This window comes from Delphinapterus leucas, chromosome 5 (assembly GCF_059928025.1).
Source record: "Delphinapterus leucas isolate spDelLeu-1000000601 "Yukka" chromosome 5, BTC_Dleu_Yukka2, whole genome shotgun sequence".
NCBI classification, from domain to species: domain Eukaryota; kingdom Metazoa; phylum Chordata; class Mammalia; order Artiodactyla; family Monodontidae; genus Delphinapterus; species Delphinapterus leucas.
Window position 1 is genome coordinate 104,769,937 of NC_143133.1, and position 24,749 is coordinate 104,794,685.

At 45.5% G+C, this 24,749-nt stretch overlaps 1 protein-coding gene across 10 annotated transcripts in view; it reads right to left on the reverse strand.

Moving 5' to 3' along the window:
• The window catches only part of TMEM131L (transmembrane 131 like), a 159,665-nt gene that overhangs the window by 125,502 nt on the left and 9,414 nt on the right, over positions 1 to 24,749 (reverse strand). For 9 of the 10 annotated variants that reach the window (XR_016393367.1, XM_089912303.1, XM_022599718.2 and 6 more), the window contains exon 3: positions 24,182 to 24,225. Coding sequence is in view for 9 of the 10 variants with exons in the window: in XM_089912303.1 (XP_089768429.1) it covers positions 24,182 to 24,225 (44 nt within the window). In the remaining variant the exon portion in view is untranslated. Of the gene's footprint in view, positions 1 to 18,894; positions 22,051 to 24,181; positions 24,226 to 24,749 lie in introns of those variants that run through there. The other variant, XM_022599716.2, reaches the window with a different exon arrangement.

A 24,749-nucleotide genomic window follows, 5' to 3' on the forward strand; every position in this document is an offset into this window, starting at 1 on the left:
AAATACATATAAGTTGTCTTCATCCTCCCTCCGAGGTCCCCTGACACTTGCTCTACACCCTATAGTATGCGCCTAGCCAGCCCTAACCTCCCCTCCCACTGGCCCCCTACAACTGCAGGCACTCTCACGGCTCAGCAAGGCTGCTCACTCTGGAAAACAAACTGAGATTCAACTGAGCCCATCCATCCTTGACAAAGGCGTACGGTCGGGGTAAAGTGAGGAAGAGGCACGGAGTCAAGGGTTCTGCTTTTCATATACCCTAAATGTCAGTAGTTTGTAGAAAAAGCCTTTTGGTAGAAGAAAATCTGGTAACCTCGTTAAAAGAATCAAAAAATTTTGCTAGTTCTATGGAATAACTGAAAAAAACGCATCATTTATAAGAAAATCTATATTACAACTCAGACTAACCAAGCCACAAAATAATTATCATTCTAACAAGCCAATTTTTCTCTTGCTTAAGATAAAACACAAAGAACCAACACATTTAGCTTTAACTATTCATTTAAAAGCAAAGACTTGGGCTTCCCTGGTGGCGCAGTGGTTGAGAGTCCACCTGCCGATGCAGGGGACACGGGTTCGTGCCCCGGTCCGGGAAGATCCCACATGCCGCAGAGCGGCTGGGCCCGTGAGCCATGGCCGCTGAGCCTGCACGTCCAGAGCCTGTGCTCCGCAACGGGAGAGGCCCGCGCACCGCAAAAATAAATAAATAAATAAAAATAAAATAAAATAAAAGCAAAGACTTCAATATATTTGAAAACAATATTTATTGAAAAGCGGTGAGTTTTCTGTTTTTTCTTTCCTTATTAAAGATTTGCTTCTAGTCTCAGCTGTGATTCTTCCATAACATAACCTTACACTCATGACCCTCAATCTTTTTCAAAGCGCTTCCATAACCAGCATAGTATTAAATTCTTGTAATGAGGCTGGCAAGGCAGACATTAGCCTTATTTTGTCTGTAGTGAAATAAACTCGGTAGTCAAATGACTTGCCCCAAATCGCATCACTAGCAAGCTGTAGGAGCCAGGTTCCCTGAATCCTTGTCCTAGCTCTGGCCATGAAACTGAATTAAGGCATGAATTTAATATACACCTAACATTTTTTTCTTGACTATTTAATATTTTGGTTTATATCCTAGTACTTGCTTTAAATAGAATTTAGTATAAATAATGACTGAATTTGAAAACGACAGTCACCGAGACAGAATCTACTCATCTTGCTATATTTTAAATAGCTGTCCATTTGTGCCACTTAGCCTACTCCATTCTATCCTACCTAATATGGTTAACCCTGTGCTGGTTTATGTTTAAAAGCTATGTTATGCTCCAAGGGCAAGAAGGAGTAATAACCAAATCCCTGAAATGTGAAAATTCCTTTGCATTCTAAAAAGGATAAGGGAAAAAATGAATTGAACAAGAAAGTTACAGCAATGGAGAACACCACACGAACATTTGTTAAGTGTTAAGGTTCTTGAGAAATTTCCTAAGTGAGAAAGTACTCTCTGAGTTAAGTGTGAGAAACTGAAATTATGTCTTTGCTTTAATATACAGTTTATACAGTTTAAGATTAACCTTTAGGCATCTCTGAGTTTTGCCAGCTAAAAATAAATCTCAAGTATTTGGGTCAAGAGAAATAAACATAGTCAGGAAGACTTAAAAAAAAGATCATCCTGCAAGATGAGACTTTGCAGTAACTGGCTTTCTAGAAATTTCATCTCTAGGAACAGGGTCATGGACCCCGTAGTTATCCTCCGAACAGACGGGAATAATGTGAAAAATCTAAGATGCAGAATTCCCAGGAGTGACAGTAGAGAGTCAGAGCACTCCCAGGGCAGAGATCAAATAACAAGAAGTTATAAACACTGAATGATGCAAGTATCCTCTAACAGTCAAAGGAATCTGCGCAAATTGTCTCCATACCAAAAGGGTACTGTATGACTAATACCAGCCTCACAAGACAGTCTCAGTAATTTCCAATTTTCTCCGTATCGGCAGATCTTTTCAAAAGTAAGGTTAAACTGAACTTTTTCAGTGAAGCCCATTTAAATGAATTTCAGCCATATTAAAAGCTTCTGTGGTTTAACGCCTAGTTTAACACATAATTCTTAAGTGGACCAACGTATAAGTTAATATATCAATGGACCTTTGTGTTAAGTCCCAAAGAGCTGAAACAAATCTTATACTCCAGAAGTGTGGGATCTGGTGTACTGATAATTAAAGCCTACTGCGACAAAGAGGATGCTAGCTACTAACCACAATAGCTGTTTTTTCCTTCCTCCTTAAAAGAAATGCTTAAGTAGTCACGTGGCTGCAGAACAGGCTCCTTTCCCCAGCCTACCTTTTGACTGAGATGCAATCATGTGACTAAGTTCTGGAAATAAGATGTATATTGAAGTTTGGGGACTACCTCCAGGAAATGACCTTAAGGTGGGGGGGGGTAGCCAAATGCCACTGCCGCTCCTTCTTCCTCCCTGGAGAAGTTACGAACGTGACCCTGCAGGGTAAGCAGTCATTTTAGACCAAGAGACAGAGGAGCCACAACCTTGGTGAGCATGGAACCATCACAACAGCCCTGGCCTGCCCACTGCACTCTCAGATAAGCAATCTAAAGGTAAACGTCTATCTCATTTTACCCACTTCTATCTTGTTTATGCCACTGAGTTGTCTGTCTCGTGAAGCTGATCCTAGTCTTGATAAACTGCTTCCCCGGCACAGTAGATGCAGTGATAGTAACAATAGCAGTTACACCTGCACACACATCAGGACAGCTCTTACCACGTGCCAGGAAATACAGTGGATGCTTTGCACACATTATCTAATACTGGCCACAACCTTGTGAGGTGGGCATGCTAAGTCCCACGTCCTCATTAGGCATCCTGCACGGTCAAACAGAAGACCCCTGTGATGTCTTCATTAGTGACCTGACCTGTTCTCCACCAATCCCCACCCACCTCCCAAGAAGAACCTTCAAGAACCATCCCCTTCTCCTTGCCGTTCTGAAAGTCCACAGCAGGCTTGGTGGACCCCCTTCATCGTCATGTTTTAAGCCTTTCTCTGTCTCCTTATCAGTTACCATCTTCATCCATTTTCAATCTTCCAGGATTTTTTGGAAATTTCTTATCAACTGGTAACTCCTCTCCCAAACACTTGTTTACTATGGGCTCTTTCTACCTTTTAAATTTCTATCCTGTCATATTAAATGAGGTCTTGGGAGAGAGAGGAGACGAAGTCACTTGGGGCCCAATTTTCACAACTAGGAAAAAAAAGTGCATGTGTGTGTGTGTGTGTTTGTGTTCTTCTTTGGGCTCAACAGGCTAACACAGGTCCAAATCAACAAGATGAAACCTTAACAAGACCAAATATAAACACTTACACTTAAAGTTTTGTTTTTCTTAAAGGTAATTAACTACCTAAGTATGTATTGAGAAAGAGAACTGGTAAAAAGAAGAGAAAGGATAAGAGAAAAAGAAAGGCTTAAGGGTTTTTTGTTTTGTTTTGTTTTGCATTTGCTCCAGTTTTCATTCAACCATCATGTTCTAAGTGGGAAGAGACAGTGCAGCCGCGCTAGTGAAATCTTAGGCTTCATTAGATCAGAAGAGGCCAGACAAAAAAAGAAATGAATTCACTCCATATGGCACCACTGGGATCTCAACTGAACCCCTTTAGCCAGTATTGGCCAAAGTTAAACTAAAAAAAAGTTCTGACCAAGTTAACATTAGAGCTGAAAAGCATGAGGAATAAGTTAGCCTGGAGATGTTTAAAAAATAATTAGGTAAAATCAACCAAGAGAGGAGATTTAACAACCGTCTCCAAATCTGTGAGGAACTATCTGTCCTCCGGCAGAGAGAATGGCCGTGCTCTGCACTGCTCCGCAAGGCGGACTGCAAACAGCTGGTGGAGGCCAAGACGGCAGACGGGAAACCCCATCGCAGGACAGCTCAGCAACGAGACGCTCAACGACGGGAAGTCAGCGTCAGAGGCGGTGAGCTCCCCATCACCTGACACGTTCAAGCCGAGGCTGAGTAGCCAATCAAGTGTAGAGGACGCCATAAAGCCACTGATTTCTTCATCGGCAGAGGGTTAGACGACTCCCACCGGGCCTGAGACTCCAGAGGACACGCCGTGGCCTGGCCATAGCAAGCTGCTGGGCGGGTGGGTGCTGGGCAGCTTCCACACACCCCCAGGGGCCTATGGGGGCTCCAGCACCTGAGATCTCAGCATCCCTGACCACGGGAAAGGGACGGCCCAGGACCAGCGGTCACAAGCCTAAGGCGCAGTCTCAGCACCATGAAACAGTGAGTGCAGGCCTGACCCAGCCCTCTATACTAATAGAAGAAAGAAAAAAATGTCTAGGATAAGCCAGGTCAAGGTTTAGGAAAATCAGAGGCAGCCCAAGTTCTCTACGTAAGACTGCATTCCAAGAGAAAGACAACAAAAACAGTGAGGCTTCCACACTACAAGGCAGAACTGGCCCTGCTGTGCACGACTGGGAGGTTTCTCTTAACTCCAGAGGGTTTTGGGTTTTTCTTCAAGAAGGGCTGGCAAAAGCTCCAAGCTGACACAACTGTAAAGTTTGGAAAAGACTCTCCTGCATATGTTGTATAAACTTCTAAATGGCAACTTCTCAATTTCCAGCTTCTAACCACTAGTTTCCAAAGGGATTGAAAGGGAAAAAGATGAAGTCAAGCGGGAGGCCCAGCCTTGTCCAAAAGGGCCGAGTGAGAAGAGCCTGGGGTCCCAGAGGATCATGGGATCTCAGGTCTTCCTTGTTTGCACGCTGCATAAATACTAAGGCAGGAAACGATTTGCATCCTGTGAAGACAGAGTTTAAAAGACGTGTAGTCACCCTCCACCTCCCTACCCACCTCCAAAAAGACACACTACACCCACTCTCTCTCTCTCTCTCACATAGTGCAATTATCCATGTATGCTGTACTAAAGAAGGTGCAGCCTCTATTCCAGAATCCTGCAAAAAACATTTTTATGAACCAATTCACTAAAACACATGTTCCAGGATTTCAAATTAAGTAGTGAGCCGGAAATGAGTGGGAGAGCCAGGAGAGCTGGCCTCAGCCCCCTTGGCTCTGCAGCTGCAACCCTGCTTCTCTGCCCAGAGTGGACTTTGAGGAACAGTTCCTAGCCGGTCTCCTCAACCTCTTGGGGGGCAAAAGCACATAAAGGGCTGGAGGTAAAGGGCTCCCTGCACAGGCCTCCTGGGGACCCCCATCTCTGTCCAGGACCCACTAAGCAGTGTGTGTGGATACAGCGAGATGCTCTCTCTCGAGCCTCTGCCCTCTTCTCCCACCCGCCTTCTCAAACTTACACAGACTCGGAGAATGGCAGGCAGATGGAAAAGGAGCCGTGCCTTAAATGTGGAAACATAAAAAGGCAGGGAAGGCAACACAGCCTTTTTCTTAATTTAGCCAGAAACTTCAAAATGCTTGAACACTGGCCTCTGCTACCAAAAGTTTTAAGGATGCTAACAGAAGCTGAATCTACGAGATGTGGCTCTGGACGTTCATTCTACAATTCTTTCAAGATTTCTTCATGGGGCTTCCCTGGTGGCGCAGTGGTTGAGAGTCCGCCTGCTGATGCACGGAGTGGCTGGGCCCGTGAGCCATGGCCACTGAGCCTGTGCGTCCGGAGCCTGTGCTCTGCAACGGGAGAGGCCACAACAGTGAGAGGCCCGCATACCGCAAAAAAAAAAAAAAAAAAAGACTTCTTCATGTTTGAAATGTTTCACGAGAAAAAGAAAAAAATATTTAAGTATTTCTGCATTTTGAGAGGCATCTTTGCGAACACAGATGAAATGGTAAAAAGTGGAAAAGAACACAGTCTTTGATAAAGGAGAGCCAGGCGCTAGTGTTTGTCATCACCTTCTAATTTCAAGGCTGTGAGTTCAGCGCCCAAATTAACTTTCTTTTCTACAGCAGAACCAGCAGACGTGACTCAACTGTGGTGTGGAAAATGCTTTATCTGAGATGCAGGCTTCAAAAATAGGCCTTTGAAATTACGAATAACATAAAATGTAAGACCTAATTTAAACAAATTAACTCTCCAGGTAGATGACCCTATGCAGCAAAAAGTTTCAAACTGGGTGACGGAGTCACGGGTTTGTGACCAGCTTGGCTTGGGGGCTGGAGGAGAGGCGCCTAAAACACAGGCGTAACAGGATGTTTTCAGCTTCAGGCAGCACGAGGCCTGACTCGGAACAAGCTAAACAGGAGTATTTCTCGCACATGACTCATAGGACCTGACGTCCCGGAGCAGGTGGTCCTGGGCAGGCTGATTCCGCGACTCAGTGACGTCAATGAATTCCCGCCTTGCCATTCCTTCAGCATCACAGCCCCACCGCTGTTCTGGAGACGTGAGGAAAACCTTCCCAAAGTCCTCAAACAACAATCCCTTCAAAACTGTCCTCGTAACGTCCAATCCTAGATCGGTCAAGGGCAAAGGCGAGGGAACCACCATGAAGCTGTCATGGTCACTCTACACACACGTCTATGCAGAGGGCGCCGACTCAGGCTAACTGCCAGCAGCCCCTGGGGCTGAGGGAGGGGGTGGCCTTCCCCACAGTGGGGGCTTCTTGAAAGGCAAATATCCCTTTGCCTCAGTGGCCCTCTCTATCCCCAGTGTAACAGAGCAGCCTGTGTTTATCATTTGTATTCCAAGCTCCTACAGCAAATTCTGCTTAAATACAGCATTCAGTGATTTTAAATGGTTTTTTTTTGGAAACTGTAGTTTAGACCCAGCTTCTAGGCAAGTACTATTTGATACCTTTCTAGAGAATTCCTAACCATTAAATCCACAGCCCGATCTATGTTGACACCCTCACTCCAAACAGGATTCTCTTCAACCAACCACTTTCTGTCTTCGGTTACCCCACCCCAGAGCGCGGCTGGCCTGGCATCACGAGCCTTGCTGGCCCTCGAGGAATTGTCTTCAGACTTCTCCCCTGGCCAGGGCTGGCCTCCACGCCCTAAGCCAAGGCACAGCCACATCCTTTGAACAGGCTGAAGCAGTTCACACTTGTTTGGTAAACAGCTGCTACCCCTCCCCCAGGACCCCCTCACACCTCCCCAGGATGGAGCAAGTAAAGGGCAGACACCTGGCAAAGCAGGGCCCCCAACGCCACTGCCGCCGTCAGGGCATCACCTCACGCGCAGTAGGGCGTCAACTCTCTCCCAGCCCCTCTAACCCACAGCTTCCTGGTAAATAAATAGCTCTGCACGATTTTCCCTTTCCCAAGGCCTCATAATCCTCCTTTGCAAGAAGACAAGTTTCCACTCTCCAGGTGAGACAGCCTCAAGCAAGGTCTACCTCGGGATGCGAACTGCCTCAGCGAAGGGGCTCTCCCTGGCTGCTGTGCTCAGATGCCACCAGGGACCCGGGTTAGCTATTCTCAGTCTGTTTCCCCTCCTTATTGTGAGTTTCCCTAAGCCAAGATGTCTTATTTTTTAATGTATCTTATGGCATAAGAGGCAAAAATAAAAATAACACTTCACTACCAAATAAAAACACTGAACTACTTCAAGTGTATTCTTCCAGACTACACAAGTGATTCTGTGCAGCACCACACAGGTAGTTCCATGTTTGGGATAGCATCCCTGGGAGGTGCCATAAGGACAAAACAAAGTAATATAGGGGGAAGCCTATCACAGAACCTGGCACAGACCCACTGAATCGACATCACTCTTTAAGATAAATGGTTCCAGGGTTTCCCTGGTGGCGCAGTGGTTGAGAGTCTGCCTGCCGATGCAGGGGACGCGGGTTCGTGCCCCGGTTCGGGAAGATCCCACATGCCGCGGAGCGGCTGGGCCCGTGAGCCATGGCCGCTGAGCCTGCGCATCCGGAGCCTGTGCTCCGCAACGGGAGAGGCCACAGCAGTGAGAGGCTCACGTACCGGAAAAAAAAAAAAAGAGAGAAAAGATAAATGGTTCCATTATTGAAGTACAATTGACATATAACATTATATTAGTTTCGAGTGTACAACATACTGATTTGATATTTGTATACTGCAAAATGAGCACCACCATAAGTCTAGTTAACATCTGTCCGTAATTTTTTTCTATTAAAAATTCAGTATCATGAACCTCTTTCTCTCACAAACATTTCACTACGACATTATCTATACGGATGTACTGCTGGACACGTAGGCTGTTTCTAATTCTTTCCCAAAATAAATTAGGTTGTTTCTCATTTCTTCCCACCATAGAAAGATGAACATCATTTTAAGTATGTCTTGGTAAACTTAGCCTACTGTTTCCTTAAGACACAGAGTATAATTTCTTTAAAGCATACACACACTTTGATATGTGCTGCATATTCCACTCTGAAGAGCTTCCTTTACACGTAACCTTTTTAATCCTCACGCAATCCTGTGACTGTGAAGTATTTAGTATCACTGTCCCAATTTTATAGATGAGAAAACTGAGTCTCAAGATCACATAGCTGGTAAAGCCAGAGATCGGGTTCAAACTCTGAGCCTGCGGCCTTAGCCGCACTACTACTGGCTTCTCAAACGCAACAATTCCTAAAAAAAGGATTCTCCCTGGAGAAGGGGCAGGTGCAGGCCAGAGCACGGTCCCTTGATGTTATACGGCAGGTGCAACTAATACGAGGACAACCTTCTCGATCTCGCAGCAGGTAATATTGGAGTGCTTACGTGTGCGGCACTGCTCTAAACACCTTACATGTATTTACTTAATTCTTACAACAAACTGCAGTAGGTACTATTCATAATACCCACATTTGAGGGAAGGGGAAACTGAGGCACAGAGTTTTGGCAACTTGTTAATAAGTAGGAAGTGAGATCCAAACCCAGAAGGTCTGGCTCCAAGCACATCTTCCAGCCCCTAGGCTACTAACTACCTTGAGGATGGGAAAAATGCCCTGCCTCCCTCTGTTCATCCTTCCCATCTCCACCTGAGTCTCACATCTTACTTCACAGCTCTCGCCGGGACAGCCTCCAAAAGCTATGTAAGTTTAGAAAACTCACATACTACAATAGCGTAAATAATTCTTAGATACTAAAAATCCTTATTTCGGAAACCAAAAGAAACCTTAAAAAAAAAGTACTCTACAAAAAAGCAGTACTCTACAAAAGTACAGATGTTCCTCCACTTACCATGGGGTTACATCCAGACAAACCCATCCTAAGTGAAAATATTATAAGTCGAAAACGCAATACACCTAACCCACCGGCTGTCAGCTTAGCCCAGCCTACCTTAAATGTGATGACAGCACTTACAGTAGCCGACAGTTGAGCAAAATCATCTAACACAAAGTCTATTTTATAATAAAATATTGAGTATCTCATGTAATTGATGGAATACTGTGCTGAAAGTGGGGAGCAGAATGGGTGTCTGGGCACAGAATGGCTGTCTGTATCGGCTGTTTCCCCTCGTGATGGCGGGGTTGGTGGGAGCTCTGGCTGCCCTGCCCAGCATCACAAGAGTGAATCGTACCTCTTATCACTAGCCCGAGAAAAGATGCAAATTCAAAACTCCAAGTACAATTCCTACTGAATGCGTATCACTTTTTTTTTTTTTTTTTTTTAATTTTTGGCTGCATTGGGTCTTCATTGTTGTATGCAGGCTTTCTCTAGTTGCGGGGAGCAGGGGCTACTCTTCGTTGCAGTGCGCAGGCTTCTCACTGCGGTGGCTTCTCTTGTTGCAGAGCACAGGCTCTAGGCACATGGGCTTCAGTAGCTGTGGCACGTGGGCTCAGGAGTTGTGGCTCGCAGGCTCTAGAGCGCAGGCTCAGTAGTTGTGGCGCACGGGCTTAGCTGCTCCATGGCGTGTGGGATCTTCAGGGCTTGAACCCATGTCCCCTGCATTGGCAGGCGGATTCTCAACCACTGCGCCACCAGGGAAGTCCTGAATGCGTATCACTTTGGCAACATTGTAAAGCTGAAAAATCGTAAACTGAACTACTGTAAGTCAGAGACCACCTGTGCTACTAAAAAGTAATACAGAGATTAACTATATTAAATGTGTATGGAGGACTTCTACTATGTTTTAAAAAAAAATAAATGCACAGGCCATACAAACTGGAATAAAGTAACTAACGCAACAAAATATTTAAAGTTGTCCCTAAACAGATTTACACGAATAAAAGTGATTTTTACCAACCTCCTGAAGGATTTTACTTACAGAGGGACAGAAAACTGACATAGATCACTGAGAAAAAAATACAAAAGACTGGATATCTAACTTCATACTATTAAAACCTATAACCACATCTACCTGGTCAAAATCCCAAAGTTGAGGGGAGGGCATAGACAAAAAAAAAAAAAAAAATGCATGCAATCCAGGTCCTCTAGCTGTTCTTTTTCTTGCTCCAGTTTCCTATTCTACTTACTTCTCCCCTTCTCTCCTTTTATTAGTCAATATTACAGGTGTACAGGTCTCCTGAAGCATCTCTCTCCTTCTCCAGTTTCCCCTTTAGCCCCAATTCAAAAGCAGAAATAAAAAGAAAAGAAAATGTAGATACTGTTGTGCATTTAAGTGAGAGATGGTCCTTAAACTCAACAAGAGACCAGGTTACTTGATATCTGTGCGTCCATGAACCCTACTCCATATGCCACAAATACACTTCTGAACTCACAAAAACAATGCCCAGGACGCACCTCTGAATTGGGTTTTGTTTTTGTCGTGCTTGTTCCCTTTAACTGTCAGCTCACTTTTTCAACCTGGAATTTCGGTTTCCAACGGGGAGCAGCACGCTTTTAATGGACCCTTACTGTACCCACGGTAACTTTAAGGAGTTTAGGCAATTAGGAATAACCTCCCTTAATTATGGTCTAAACGTGGTGAATTAATGAAACCCGTTCCCAACTACCTAAACACATTTCAAATTAAAACGAAGCCTGAATTTACAACCCAGGTTAAATGGATTAAAAGATTAAGGGCTAGAGTGCAAGGGCTTTCTCCACCTCGCTCTCACATTTCAACCTCAAATTACCCCAGCCCTCTAATGACTGGAGGAGTCACTGTGAAAGCGCCTAATTACCCAAGAATTACGCCAACCATAACCAATTTCAAGATCACAGATCAGATGTTCCCAAAACATGAATCTGCTAATTAAAGTTACATGAAAGTCAAATCAACAGGCAATTTGGATGGGACATCCATCCACCTGAAAGCAGACTGATGGATGAAGTATTAAAACCCACAGTAGGGCTCCCCTGGTGGCGCAGTGGTTAAGAATCCACGTGCCAATGCAGGGGACACGGTTCAAGCCCTGGTCCGGGAAGATCCCACACGCCGCGGAGCAACTAAGCCCGTAGGCCACGACTACTGAGCCTGTGCTCTAGTGCCCGCAAGCCACAACTACTGAGCCCGCGCGCCTAGAGCCCACGCTCCGCAACAAGAGAAGCCACCACAATGAGAAGTCCACGCACTGCAACGAAGAGTAGCCGCCGCTCGCCGCAACTAGAGAAAGCCCGCGCGCAGCAACGAAGACCCAACGCAGCCAAAAATAAATAAATGAATTTATTAAAAAAAAAAAAAACCCACAGTAACAGCAGCTATGCCTCACTGTTGGCACTATCAGGCACCCAGATCGTTGCAGTCCAAACATACGGAGGCAGAAAGAGACTCATCTGGATTCAAGCATTTCCAGGGAAGAACAAAAGGATTCTCCCTCCAAACCGATGAATGGCTCACAGGGATGTGCTTCAGCATGTGCGTCAACCCACAAGGATTCACCTGCTGGGTTTAAACTGGGAATGAAGCAAGTTTAAGATACTGATACTTCCACATGCAGCCCCAACACAGCACACACGGCCTGGCAGCATTTTCAGTAGTTGTATTTTTCTGAATTCTAATCAAAGGACTGTGGTTTGATTTCAAGGCTATGCCTGTTTGCTAAACTTCAGTGTATACCGAAATATTCTTCAACCTTCCCACTTATTTCCCACAAGTTAAAAAAAAAAAAAATCATAAAAAATACTTGTCCCCGGCGCCCACACTTTTGTGTAAATAGAGAATTCCCACGGATATGCTCTTACAGATACACAAAAAAAATAATTTAGAAATAAAACCCATTCGACCAAAAGGCCAGGCTCAATGAGTCGGTAAGAAAACCCATGGGCCCTAACGCTGTCCCTGGCGCCCTGGCAACCCAAAGCTGTGTGACCCGTAAGTGCAGCTCTCAGAATGAAAACGCCCAGCCAGTCCAACACCCAAAGTTACTTCCTGGGAGCCCCAGAGTTCGGGGAGAGCAGGGGAAGCAGGTGAGGGGACCCTCAAAGGGCTCACAAATGAGTCTCTGTATGTAATAGGTTGAATCGTGTCCACCTAAGATGACGTGCTGAAGTCCTACCTCAGACCTCAGAATGTGACCTGACTTAGAAACAGGGTTGCTGCAGACATAGTTAGTTAAGATCAGGCCATACTGGGGTAGGGCGGGCCCCTGACACAATACGACTGGCGTCCTTTTAAGAAGACAGCCGTGTGAAGACACGGAGACACACAGGGAGAGCGGCATGTGTGGCAAAGGCAGAGGTGGTGGCATGTGGCTGCAAGCCAAGGGACACGAAAGACACCGGAGAAGCAACAGAAGCTAAGAGGAGGCAAGGAGGGATTCCCTGCGGGTTTCAAAGGGAGAGCGGCCAACACCTTGGCCTCGAGAACTGAGAGAAAACATTTTTGTTGTTTTACGCCACCCCATTTGTGGTACTGTGTTATGGCAGCCCTGGGAAACTAACACAGCACACTTGAACTTGGGCTTCTTCCTCCTGCCCTCCTCCGTCCTGCCCTTGCCGCTGGCAGACACTCCCACTGCACCACGAAAGAGCCCCAGGGAATCCCCGTCTGTGGCCCGCTTGGGGAGCACAAGGCAGGCTCAGCCAGCCCAGGCCCTGGTCCCAATTGTCTCCCTTCTCTCCAGCTCCCACCCACCCCTGGGCACCAGCCCCGCTCCTGCGGCCAGGCCAGCACCCCTGACCCAGGGGGGAGGGGGGAAGGTCAGGCAGGATGTGCAAGTGCCCTTCAGTGTGCTGCTCCCGCCCACCCCAGCTCCTCACAGAACTTTTAGAACATTTCTTTCAGGTTTTTTTTTTTTTTTTTTTTTTTTGTGGTACGCGGGCCTCTCGCTGTTGTGGCCTCTCCCGTTGCGGAGCACAGGCTCCGGACACGCATGCTCAGCGGCCATGGCTCGTGGGCCCAGCCGCTCCGCGGCATGTGGGATCTTCCTGGACCGGGGCACGAACCCACGTCCCCTGCGTCAGCAGGCGGACTCCCAACCACTGCGCCACCAGGGAAGCCCCATTTCTTTCAGTTTTTACTGAAGTAGTATCCTTTGTCTTGCCCCAACAAGCCCCCTACAGACTCACACTCACACACACACACACACACACACACACACACACAGCCACGTGCCCAGAGGGAGCTGGGCCAGGAGGCAGACCCGAGTACACACACACCCTGTACTGCCAGTGGCCACTCCCATCCCATAACTGAGACTTTCTGTTCCTGGGCCAAGGTTTCTTGCCAGACTCACTTCCCTTATAATGAATGAATTATCCCAGAGAAAGTTCCTCAGTTCTCCCTGGAAGCCGACCTCGATGGCCTGCTGGGGGACAGTGGACCCCGACAGGGGGAACCCACCCCCACCCCGGACAGAGCTCATTTAGGAAAATCGGATCGGCTGGCGGAAGGCTGGTCCCATGAAAGGAATGCAGGAGTCCTAGGTTGGCTCAAATCCCGGGCCAGCGACCAGGAGCCGCACTGAGCACAGCCTGTCTCCCAACTGCCACCCGCTGCTTCACCTCCAAGCCCATTTCTGCATCTCATTATTCCACCTTCAGCCAAAGGTGGATTTTGAAATGTGCTCCCTTAGATGCCTCATCCTGGACCAATGGCATCCAAGTCTGGACTTGAGCCACATCAGAATCCCCAGGAGGGCCTGTGAAAGCAGCTCGCAGGGCCCCTCCCCTGGAGCTCCTGATTAAGCTGGGCCTGGGGTGGGGTCTGGAAGCCGGCCTAACAGGTTTCCCGGTGGTGCTGACTCTGCTGGTTCCAGGACTGTGCTTTGAGAAACGCCGCCCTAGCCCCTCCACTCCGCACTGGGCACAAGTGACAGCTGGCGGCACTACTGCAGCCGGCCTGCCCCTCACTCCCCTCTCCCCTGCAGTGTGCGGAGAGCATCACTCCCCAGGGCTGGGGTAAACGCTGCCAATCCAGTGGCCCCACCAAGCCCTCGGCCGGGGAGGGGCTCAGGGTGAGCGTGGACCCATGTTGACGTGTGAGGCGTAAGCGGAAGTCGCTGAGGGGCGCTCCTGAGAAAGAGGCACAGGAGGAAGGTTGTCCTAGGCTGCCCATGGATGTTCAAGCGGGCGGCCGGAGGCCGTGAGGCCCGGGGGGAGCTGGGCAGGACCGGCAGCCAGCAGCACAGACAGGTGGGAAAGACCCGGCTGCCCGGTGCTGACACCCACCTGCTCAGCAAACCAAGCCAGCACCACCCTGCTCCCGGCTTCTTGTTAGGTGACATAATACATTCTTTATTGTTTCAGCTGGTTGGGTCAGGGTTTTCTGTTACCTGAAGCTGAAAATATCTAATCACAAAGCAAAGCAAGCTAACAGGATAGCACGTCCGTCCAGGACAGAGGGCAACCTCTCAGCACACATGACAGTGGCGTATGTTCCACAAATAATCCTAAAATTCCAGATTTGAACTTTGCAGACCATTCCAAAAGCTATGCAGCTGACAGTCAGTGGGTGTGCAACACCCAGAAATAGTGTAAACTGAAGAAGGCGTCTAGCACCCCGTAAAGGGTTACTGAAGACGCAGCTCGGGTCTGTCTTACGAGAGCCAAGCTCATTTTTTTCAGGGGTTTCCCAGGAACCCCCCACTACTAAAGCTCACCAGAGAATTCAATTGTTTTCACCTTATCACTCTTCAACTTAGTCTCCTTCTGCAGAAAGCAGGTACCAGTATACCTAGTTGTGAAAATGGTCTTCTAACCTATTCCACTTTAGAGACAAGGTAGACAAGCGTATCTAGAAAGGGGACACCTCAACTTATGTGCCTGTCCCGCCACCACACAGCTCTGTGATCTTAAACCGTTTTGCCTTTATGAATTCATTCCTCATCTATAAAATGAGAATACCAGCACATATCCACCTGTTTTTTTAAGGACAATGCATGTGAAAGTACTCTGTAAACCATAAAGTACAAGGGCAATGACTTAAATCCAGTTTTGAATGGATTAATTGGATTAACATGGCCTGATTTTGAGAGATAAAGATTAATCACGTTCCCAGAAGAATTACTTCACAAAAAATTCACAGTACATACACACACCTGCCGTGACTATCAACTGGAACACTGTTGCATGTTATTCAAACTGGACTTCACCTATTATCAATAATTTAGTGGCAGCTAAAGGAACCAACATCCACAGGGCACCATAACCCTGAAAGTCACCATTGTACAAGGTATGACATCAACGTGGATTAGTTACTGTGCACATTTTCACAGAGGTCAACTCGAGAGGTTGTGCCTCCGCTTTTACAGAAGATACTCCCTGGGAACTACCTTCGACAGCGGCCGTGGGCTCCTCCGGACATCCGACAGGTGGCATATCCTCTTTTCTACTGGAGAAGTTTAGTTTTAGCCCAACAGCCTCATGTCCTTCAGAGCCGTGTTTACTTGGACAAACTGGGTAGAAACCACAGGACTTGGAGTGAGGGAAAAAGCAGGTACGGCCCTAAACCCATGCTTCTCAGACTGGGATAAGTATCTGTGGAGCAGAGAGAGAATGCCAGGAGGTAAACACGGCCATCTTCCTGAAACATGAATTTTATTAAAAGATTTCTGGAGGAAAAAAAAAAAAAAAGGAATAACCAGTGAGTAATTTTTAAATGACTAAAACTTCTCAATAAATTTTTAATTTTTTTTTTAATTCAAAGAATTTTCATGCTCACAGCACACCTTTCAAAAATCCATTCCCACTACGTTGGGGGAAAGCATTGGGAAGGGCTATACGTAGCAAATGAAACTTTTTCTTGCATCATTTACAAAGTAGATGCAATGGCAAACCCTAAAGTAATGGTTCCAAAAACATCTTTATTGAGCACATCTGAGAAATGCTGTCCAGGCTACCACAGTAATCATTTGTAAAGTGCCAACGTTCTTTTGTTACATTTATTGGGGCGGGGGGGGAGCGGGATCACTGTTACTCTGGAGTCCTATTTTCTCTGTGGAAGACTCTAACAACAAACTCATAATTTGATGACAATTCATTTTAAATGAGAGTAACAAGCTCCCAGGAGACCCCATTATCTCATTATTGGTGTTCCTAGACAGAGAACACTGCCTTGGGAAATCATATTTCTTCTTTGAACCCTGAAATCCCAGGCTCTGCCCCCTTCTTAAGCAATAAGAAGCTTGGTGTCACGACACGTCTCGAAAACCTTTACAGAGCTAATCAACACTGCTGCCAATACTTTGGGCTCCACCCAGGGTACCTTTATCTCTCATCGACCCAAAGCACAATAAAGAAGGGCCAAACAGCCACAATGTCAGCTTGTCTCTTAAGCCCTAAGTTGGGTTTCCAGCGACAAAACACCCAAGTCTGTCTCTTGCTCACAGCGCTACCTTCTCTCTTGTCTAAAATAAGCTTCTCCGAGTGTTTTATACACTTTTTGACCATGTGGTAATTTCCGTGGGCAAGTCTTCCCGAGCTGTTGAATCTGCCTCACTCTTTCTTCAGAGCACCCACCTGACTGCATGGACTCCATAGTTACTTCCCTGTTCAATACTGTGACAAGTGTGTAAGTAATCAGCCAGGCCACTGAATGCCCTGTGGAAGGACGCCAGCTGAGGGTCAGACTTTCGGTGCTGAGTTTAGCCACTTCTCCTCAAGGCATCCCTAAGTCTAACATAATCAACGCTGAGGTTCTGGCACTGGGTGGCCACATTTACAGAACACACCCAAGCTCTCCAGACTTCAATTCCCCATTTTTGTTTCTGGAATATCAACATTAATGAAGTGGTTTGCCTGTTTTTGTTCTAAATTAACCTTCAAAATACACCTGGAATTATGAAAGTTGTTCAAATATATCTTTTCCACATAAAGATACAAATTAGCACAAGCCTGATCACTCCAGAGTATGTAAAAAAAATATATCCAGGAAAAGTAAAAATTTCAGTGAAAATCAGAATTAAGATTCTGATCCTATTATACTATTTTTCTAATTGATTTCAATTGAGGGTTAACTAATTATATAAGTGTCAAAAGGTTTGCTAGAAATTTCACAACCCAAAAAAATCTGAAAGGGGTTTTGTGGGTTAACAAATTTAATATATACCAAGAACCCTGTTTAAAAGCTTGTATTCTAAGGCCAACACCTAAATTATGAGCCCTATTACAGTCAAAGGAAATTCATTTCACACTGTCAGGACCACAAAGGCCATGACTGAATGCATTCACTGCACCCCTCTCGGGGCCACATGACCCTGTAGAAGGTTCCACAGGGCACACACAGATAGAGCTAATAACCCATTCTCGTTAAAAACACGCCAACTGCAGTAACCCAATTTAAAAACTACAACCCCTGATCCTAGTACCAGTACTGTGGTTTCAATGGCAAATATGGTTTGTGTGCTTGGATATGAAGAGCAAGTGAAGCATGACAAGCAATCAATTTAAAAGACTTAAAAACAGGAGGGTGCATCGCTTCATTTAGCACCTCCTCTCCTAGGTGTTAGGTAGTGGGTTAGGTGCCGGGGGGTCAGCTGACTGAGACTCAGACAGGTGGGTGGGCATCCGGAGAAAGGCAATTTTAAACAGAGGAGTGAACGTCCGGGCCGGCAGAACTGCCATGGTGCGTGTGGAGCAGGACGGAAGGAGTTAGTCAGGTGAGAGGTGTGCCAGGGAAGAGAAGAGCGTCTCGGCAAAGAGAGAGGGAGAGAGGCCGTTCATGAGGGGAAGCGAGGCTGGAGAGGTGGCCTCTGTGCCATGCTCAGAAGGTAAGGCTGCTTGTAAGAGGAATGACGAGCAAGGATGCACATGCTTTAGATACATCACTTGGGTAGGAACCTGGAGAACAGACTGGGGTAGCTGTAAAACCAAGGCAGGAGACCATGTGAAGAAGATGCAGCCAGACCTGGTGACCCGCTGGGGACGAGGTCTATGAGAGGAGGCGAGGGGCGTCCTGATTTCTGACTTATGCAAATGAATGCACGGGGGGTGGGGGGCACCGGCCAGCAGTGGGGGCCGGGCTATGGCAGGGGAGCAGCCGAAGCGGGGGTCGGGGAGGGCCGTGGGAGAGGCCGGGAACCTGAGGGGACTGAGCCCAGGAGCTCAGTTCAGGACGCACTGACTGGGCGGCACCGGAAAGCAGAGGAGAGCTCGCTGGGCAACTGCACAGGTGCAACCCCTGGGCAGAAGGTACCACCGAGTTCAAGTTCCTTCTCTCTCTTTAAAAACCCGAGAGAGCAGGCGCCATCACCCAGGGAAATGACAGATGGGAAGAGAGGAGCGTCCAGGATGCAGCCCTGGGGAGGCAAGTTCAGGTTAAAAATGCCCGATTCGGGCTTCCCTGGTGGCGCAGTGGTTGAGAGTCCGCCTGCCGATGCAGGGGACACGGGTTCGTGCCCCGGTTCGGGAAGATCCCACATGCCGCGGAGCGGCTGGGCCCGTGGGCCATGGCTGCTGAGCCTGCGCCTCTGGAGCCTGTGCTCCGCAACGGGAGAGGGCACAACAGTGAGAGGCCCGCGTACCGCAAAAAATAAATAAATAAATAAATAAATAAATAAAAATGCCCGATCCTATCAACACGTAAGGAACGTCAACGTTGTGCTAAAAACACAGCTTTCGATTTCTGAAGAGAAACAAATAAAAGTGGAAAGTCGTTCCCTTCCCCATGGGGGCTCTGAGATAACTCACTGCCAGAAGGAAGCTCCCTGAAGATTAAATCGCTTCTGTCTGCAATTACAACTTTCAGTATGTTGCTGAAAGGTTAACGAGATTTTCTTCATGTTCTGACGAAAACGGTTTCAGGAGAACACATGTTGCTGCCGCTACCAATCAGATAAAAGTACATTAAAAAAAAAACAAAAACAACCTTCCACAGACACCCCCTGGCCAGTCAGTATTTACGATTTTTACCTAACCATTTTAAAAGCAGAGTTAATATACTATTCATACTTTGCCAACGCTTAAACTTTTCACATTCTAACAAATATACCCCAAAAAGGCCTTTTGGAGATGCGTCCAGAGAGTCAGACCAGCTTCCCAGAGAGTGTCACCTCTAGGAAGAGCTGCAATCAGCTCGCTCTCCTTTGCTCCCCTCACTGAATCCCCAACAGCAATCTTTCTTTCTCAGCAGAGGAACAGATTACTGCTGATATGTGAGAACACCCAAGAGAAAAATGAGGATGGAGAGGAGAGAGGGGAGAACGTTTTTCAAATACTGCTTTTCTGGCATTCAACCAAGTACAATTACATAGCATTCACAGAAGATGGAGTCAAGATAGTATAAACAAAATCTTCAATGAGGCCAATTACCCTAAAAGCTTTCCAAACTCTGTTTGAGATCACAGGCAAGCTGCTCTAGAACCCTGCGCCCCAGAATCTACAGTGGTCCAGCCAGGACCCCGCCTTGGCCAGGCTGGGGGGAAACACAGAGTCCCCTTCACTGCCCAGACTCTCTCCAGTGACAGAGGTCAGTGCCACTGACACTTTTCCTAGGATTACACTTTTCCTAGGACGTACTGAGACTCTGTTTTACGATCAAATCTATTTCCCAAGTTAGTAGCTGTTCCTCTACATGGGTTCTCTCAGAGACAGAGCATTCGTTTTGTGGAATTCATATGTGCTGCCTGTGCTGACTTCAAGTTCACCTTAATATCATTAAGGTTAGCGTAGCAGGGTAGTAATTAAAATGAAAATCACAAAAATGTTTGAAAAATGTGTAAGGAGATACTAATGACTTCATAAATAAGGTTAAGAATAAATGGCATTTAGGGCAAACCTAGTCTTGGCCTATAACCCAAAGTATGAAATAAATATCCATGACGTAAATAAATAACTGAATAAAGCAATAAATGAGAGAGAACAGACCTCTTCCATACAGAGGAATTCTAAATAATTTATGGAGGTGGAGCTTATTCCACTTAATGACTTCCCTCCAAAGAGTGTAGTATGGAAAAAGGTAAGAAAAGAAGAACTTTAGTGGAGAGAGCTAACTAACAGTACCTCAGCCAGGTGGTCATGATCAGCATCAAAGTGTTAAGTCACGCTGACAGTCGATACCCTTGATATATGAGGAGAATGGCAACTTATAACTGCGGCCTTCCTCCCCCAAACCCATAACCTCGATCTAACCATGAGAAAAAACCTCAGACAACCCCAAATTGAAGGATGAACTCCTCAGAACTGCCACGGTTTCGAAAACAAGGGAAGTCTGACAAACTCTCACAACCAAGAGGGTCCTGAGACATGACAACTAAATGTGGTCTCCTGGATAAGAGAACATTAGGGAAAAACCAGGGAAATCCGAATAAAGTGTGGAGTTTAGTTCACCGTAATGTACACATGTTGGTTTCTTAGTTGTGACCCATGTACCACAGTAACATAAGGCATTAACACTGGGGTAAACTGTGTGAAGGGTAAATGGGAATTCTCTGTACCATCTTTACAGCTTTTCCGTAAATCTAAATCTATGCTAAAGCAAAAGGCCTAATTTAAAAGTAGCAAGAGATTCTATGAGCTTTGAAGGTATTAAAATCTTCATTTTTTAAAAATCCCAACTGCACAGTAGAAGGTAAATGAACAGTAAGTACTTAGGTGACTGACTGAGCCATCACAGGACATCAGACTCAGAGAGAATTCATTCATTAGACTCAGAGAGAATTCATTCATTAGACTCAGAGAGAACACCAGAAGCTACATTTTCAGAAAATGGACACAAAGGTTTTCTGGTTGCAGCATCCAATCTTCATCATCATCTTTACACAAAAGGCAAAAAACCTCAACAACGACAACAAAAAAAAACCCAAGAGGCTTGGAAGTCCAGCTAAGAGGAAAGGGACTAGGGATAAAATAAAAGCAAAACACTGGAATATTTGATATTGAGAAGATTAAAACATATAAATCAGGGTGGACCAAACTGTGAGTTTTGAAATCAATTCAGTAGTGGCAACCAGCATTTTTTTAACAAAAGAAAATGAAATAGAAAAGTTCCGTGGTTGTGACGGCTACACAACAATGTGAATGTACTTAATGCCACAGAACTGCACACTTAAAAGTGGCTACAATGGTAACTGGTACGTATATTTTGCCACAATTTTTAAAAAATGAAAATAGAAAATACAGTACACCACAGGCAGCAAAGGTAAGCGCTATTTTATAAATAAATAAATAAACACACGTGTACATATTCATACATCCACATATACTGCCTGTGGGTAATAAGTAATCATGATATAAAATGTGTCTTTCATCTGAGTCACTGTCCAAAAGTTTGAAAGCCACTGACTCAATTCCCCCTCACCTCTACATCCTCACTCTGGTCGTCTGTGTCAAAAGAGCACGAAGGAGACTTCCCTCATGGTGCGGTGGATAAGACTCCATGCTCCCGATGCAGGGGGCCCCGGTTCGATTCCTGGTCAGGGAACTAGATCCCACATGTACACTGCAACTAAGGAGCCCACGAGCCACAACTAAGACCCGGTGCGGCCAAATAAATAATATTAAAGAAAAAAAAAGAGCGCGAAGGATAAAATCTACTTCACACCTTTAATTGTGACAGGAAATGGGTGAATAGAAACTAGTTCCAATTAATAAGAAAGAAGAGAAGTACACCTCTGAAAGAGGAAAACCAATGCAAAGGCACACAGGACAATGCCCCTGGAGATGCAGCCCTGCCTTCCTAGCTCCACACTCACCTCAACTGCCTACCCGCATCTTCCCGGGACAGGATGTGTCCCATCAAGCCTGAGATTCCTAGAACAACCAAGGAGAGCTCCTGACTGCCCTCTCGCTAGACCTTTCCCATCACCATCATCGTCACCCCAGATGCTCCAGCCAAATCCGAGCAGCCCTCCATGGTTCCTCTTTCTCTCACTCTCCACAACTGAGTCAACCCAAATTCATCTCAGAACTTTCCACGTGCCTCTGTCCGCACCACCTTCAGCAGGCACCAGCGTCAGCATTTCTCAGCTCTTTTTGCTCCCAGACACTCAGATAGGATTGTGACAAACTTTGAAATCTGCCCCGTATATTTAAGTAATCCCAACATTCAAAATGCTGTACTACTGAATCACTTTGCTGTACAGCAGAAATTAACACACTGTAAGTCAACTATACTTCACTTAAAAAAAAAAAATACATGTAAGGAGAAAAAAAAATTTTTTATGTTATACTGTGAATTTGAATGTTTGCAAAGAATGCAATTTCTGGCCTATTATAAATATTGGCATTTTTAATAAAACTCACTTTTTAAAGTATATTCAAAGGAATCTGAATACTATATAATGATATCCATCATTATTCATTTTAAAAAATATACGGATAGGCATTCCTGTATTGCTGGATATTCCCTCAAAGAATTTTAACCTAATATAGCTTTATGTTCAAAGCCTTTTTCAACAAAACTATGGGTATAAATTGAGATCTAGGGGTTTTTTAAATATCCTGTGACCACAGGGTCTAAGTGTCAAATTTTTTCTTCTGAATTATCATAATTTTTATTAGCACACAACTGATCTAACAAATTTTACAAATTTTGATAGTTAATTAAACATAAGAGTTCAAATTTTATTGCAAATGCATCCTTTAATGAGATTTATGGAACTTTTTCCCCTCAATTGGTTTATATGACTATTACTGCTAGAATGAGACAGGGTTAATTAGCATCAATTTAATCTTATTTTCCTTGTCCCTTTTTTTTTTTTGTAATGTAAACACTGAGAAAGCTTGTTCACATAAATAGATGTGAATGGAAGGAGATTTGTTACAGCACTGACCCTATACGCTCTACACTCCCTCAGCATTTTATCCACAAATCACTTTTTGATAGTCTAACAACTGACAATTAGATTGGATTCTCCTTCAATATTATAGAGAGTAAAGATTTGAAAACCACCAAAGTTACTAATGAATTCATCATCCAGAATTAAATCACTTTCTCCTAACCAATACCAATACTTCAAATTGTCCCTCTGCCCAAGATGAAGCACAAAGCAGGATCGGGGCCCGGAGAGAGGTCTGCTTTTGTTTGGCAAAGTGGAGAAGTGAGACTGCGAAAGAAGAGGTGGAAAAGGAGAACTTGTGACCTCAGACAGATCAGTTTTAGGAGAATATGTGGACGCTGGGGATCTAGAAGCTGATTCTCTGAAAGTTATCCCCACGCTCAGGTACCACTTAGAGTCTTCAGGCACCTCCAAGGGACCAGATACCTCAGTCTGACAACAACTAACCAAGAGTGCCCCGCGACCAAAGCATTCCCTTAAAAAATGTGATTTACATCTTTTGATTTGCTGGCCCCTGCTTAAAATCTTTTAACAACTCATCCTACACTTAAAGAAGTTAAAACCGAACCTCCTCACTATGGCTTCTAAGGTCCTAGCTCATCTCACTACCCTACGACGCCACACTGGCCTTCTCCACGTCCCTGGATTGCCAGCAGGGCTTCCCACCACAGGCCCCTTGCACCTGCCATTCCCTCTGCTTGCCGCCTGGCTGCTCCCACACAGCCTCCAGACTTCAGCTCAAACGTCACCTCCAACCACCTAAGCATGCTATCCATCTCCTTATTCTCTACCACAGCAACTGAATTCTTGATAGTTCCTATTGCAAGCATAACTATTTTGTTTTGTTTACAGTAACGTCTGACTTCCCTACTACACGCAAACAGGTCCCGTTCAGTGTTTTACGTCCAGCACCCAGCACACTGCCTGATGCTCAACAGATGTCCGTAAACAGGATGGTGTATGCACGCCATGGGAAAGTGAAGTTGGGGGGGGGCATGTTTTAACAGCTTTCTGTGCAACCTTATTTTAAAACAAAGCCATATTCATTATTAGAGAGTATAGATACCCCAAATGCCAAAGAGAAAGGTATATCACAGATAATGTTAAATACACAAACACAGACATATCCCAAGACTTCAGACAGCATCCAAAGTGGGCAGAGAAACTTAGCGTGGATTTGCTCCCATTTTTTTCCTTACCTCTGTTCTCGAGACTGTTCCTCCATATCGTCTTCAGAATCACCCTATTGAGAGAGAACAGGCTTTAACAGTTGCTTCAAAGAAACACAAAATTTACCAAAACACAAAAAGTTCTTCAAATCCCACAGGGGTGGTGAGCTTGTCTATAACAGTGCCTGGTAAACAGCAGGCACTCAATAAATACTTTTTGAAAAAAACAATGACACTAGAATGGCACCACTGAAAGCCAGAAACTCCCAAGTGATCCCTTAGATGTTCACTGTAAGTAAACATCCTACCTGTTTAAAATCGCCACCGAAACACAGTCTCAAAATTGGTTTGACATCACTCCTCTCTCCAAGAGCCTTTTTTTGGTGTTTACGGTTAATCGCACAAGATAAAATTTAACGATAATTAAAATCCCCAAACATCAAGAATGCCCTAAATGAGCACCTGATAGATTTTGACTTAGAAGTGGCATAAATATCTCACTCAAATGCACTTCCAAAATCTTCTCTGAGACCTACCATGCCACACTGTGACCAGAAGCCAAATACCAGGTGGTTAAAAAGAGAAGGTGTTTGCAACA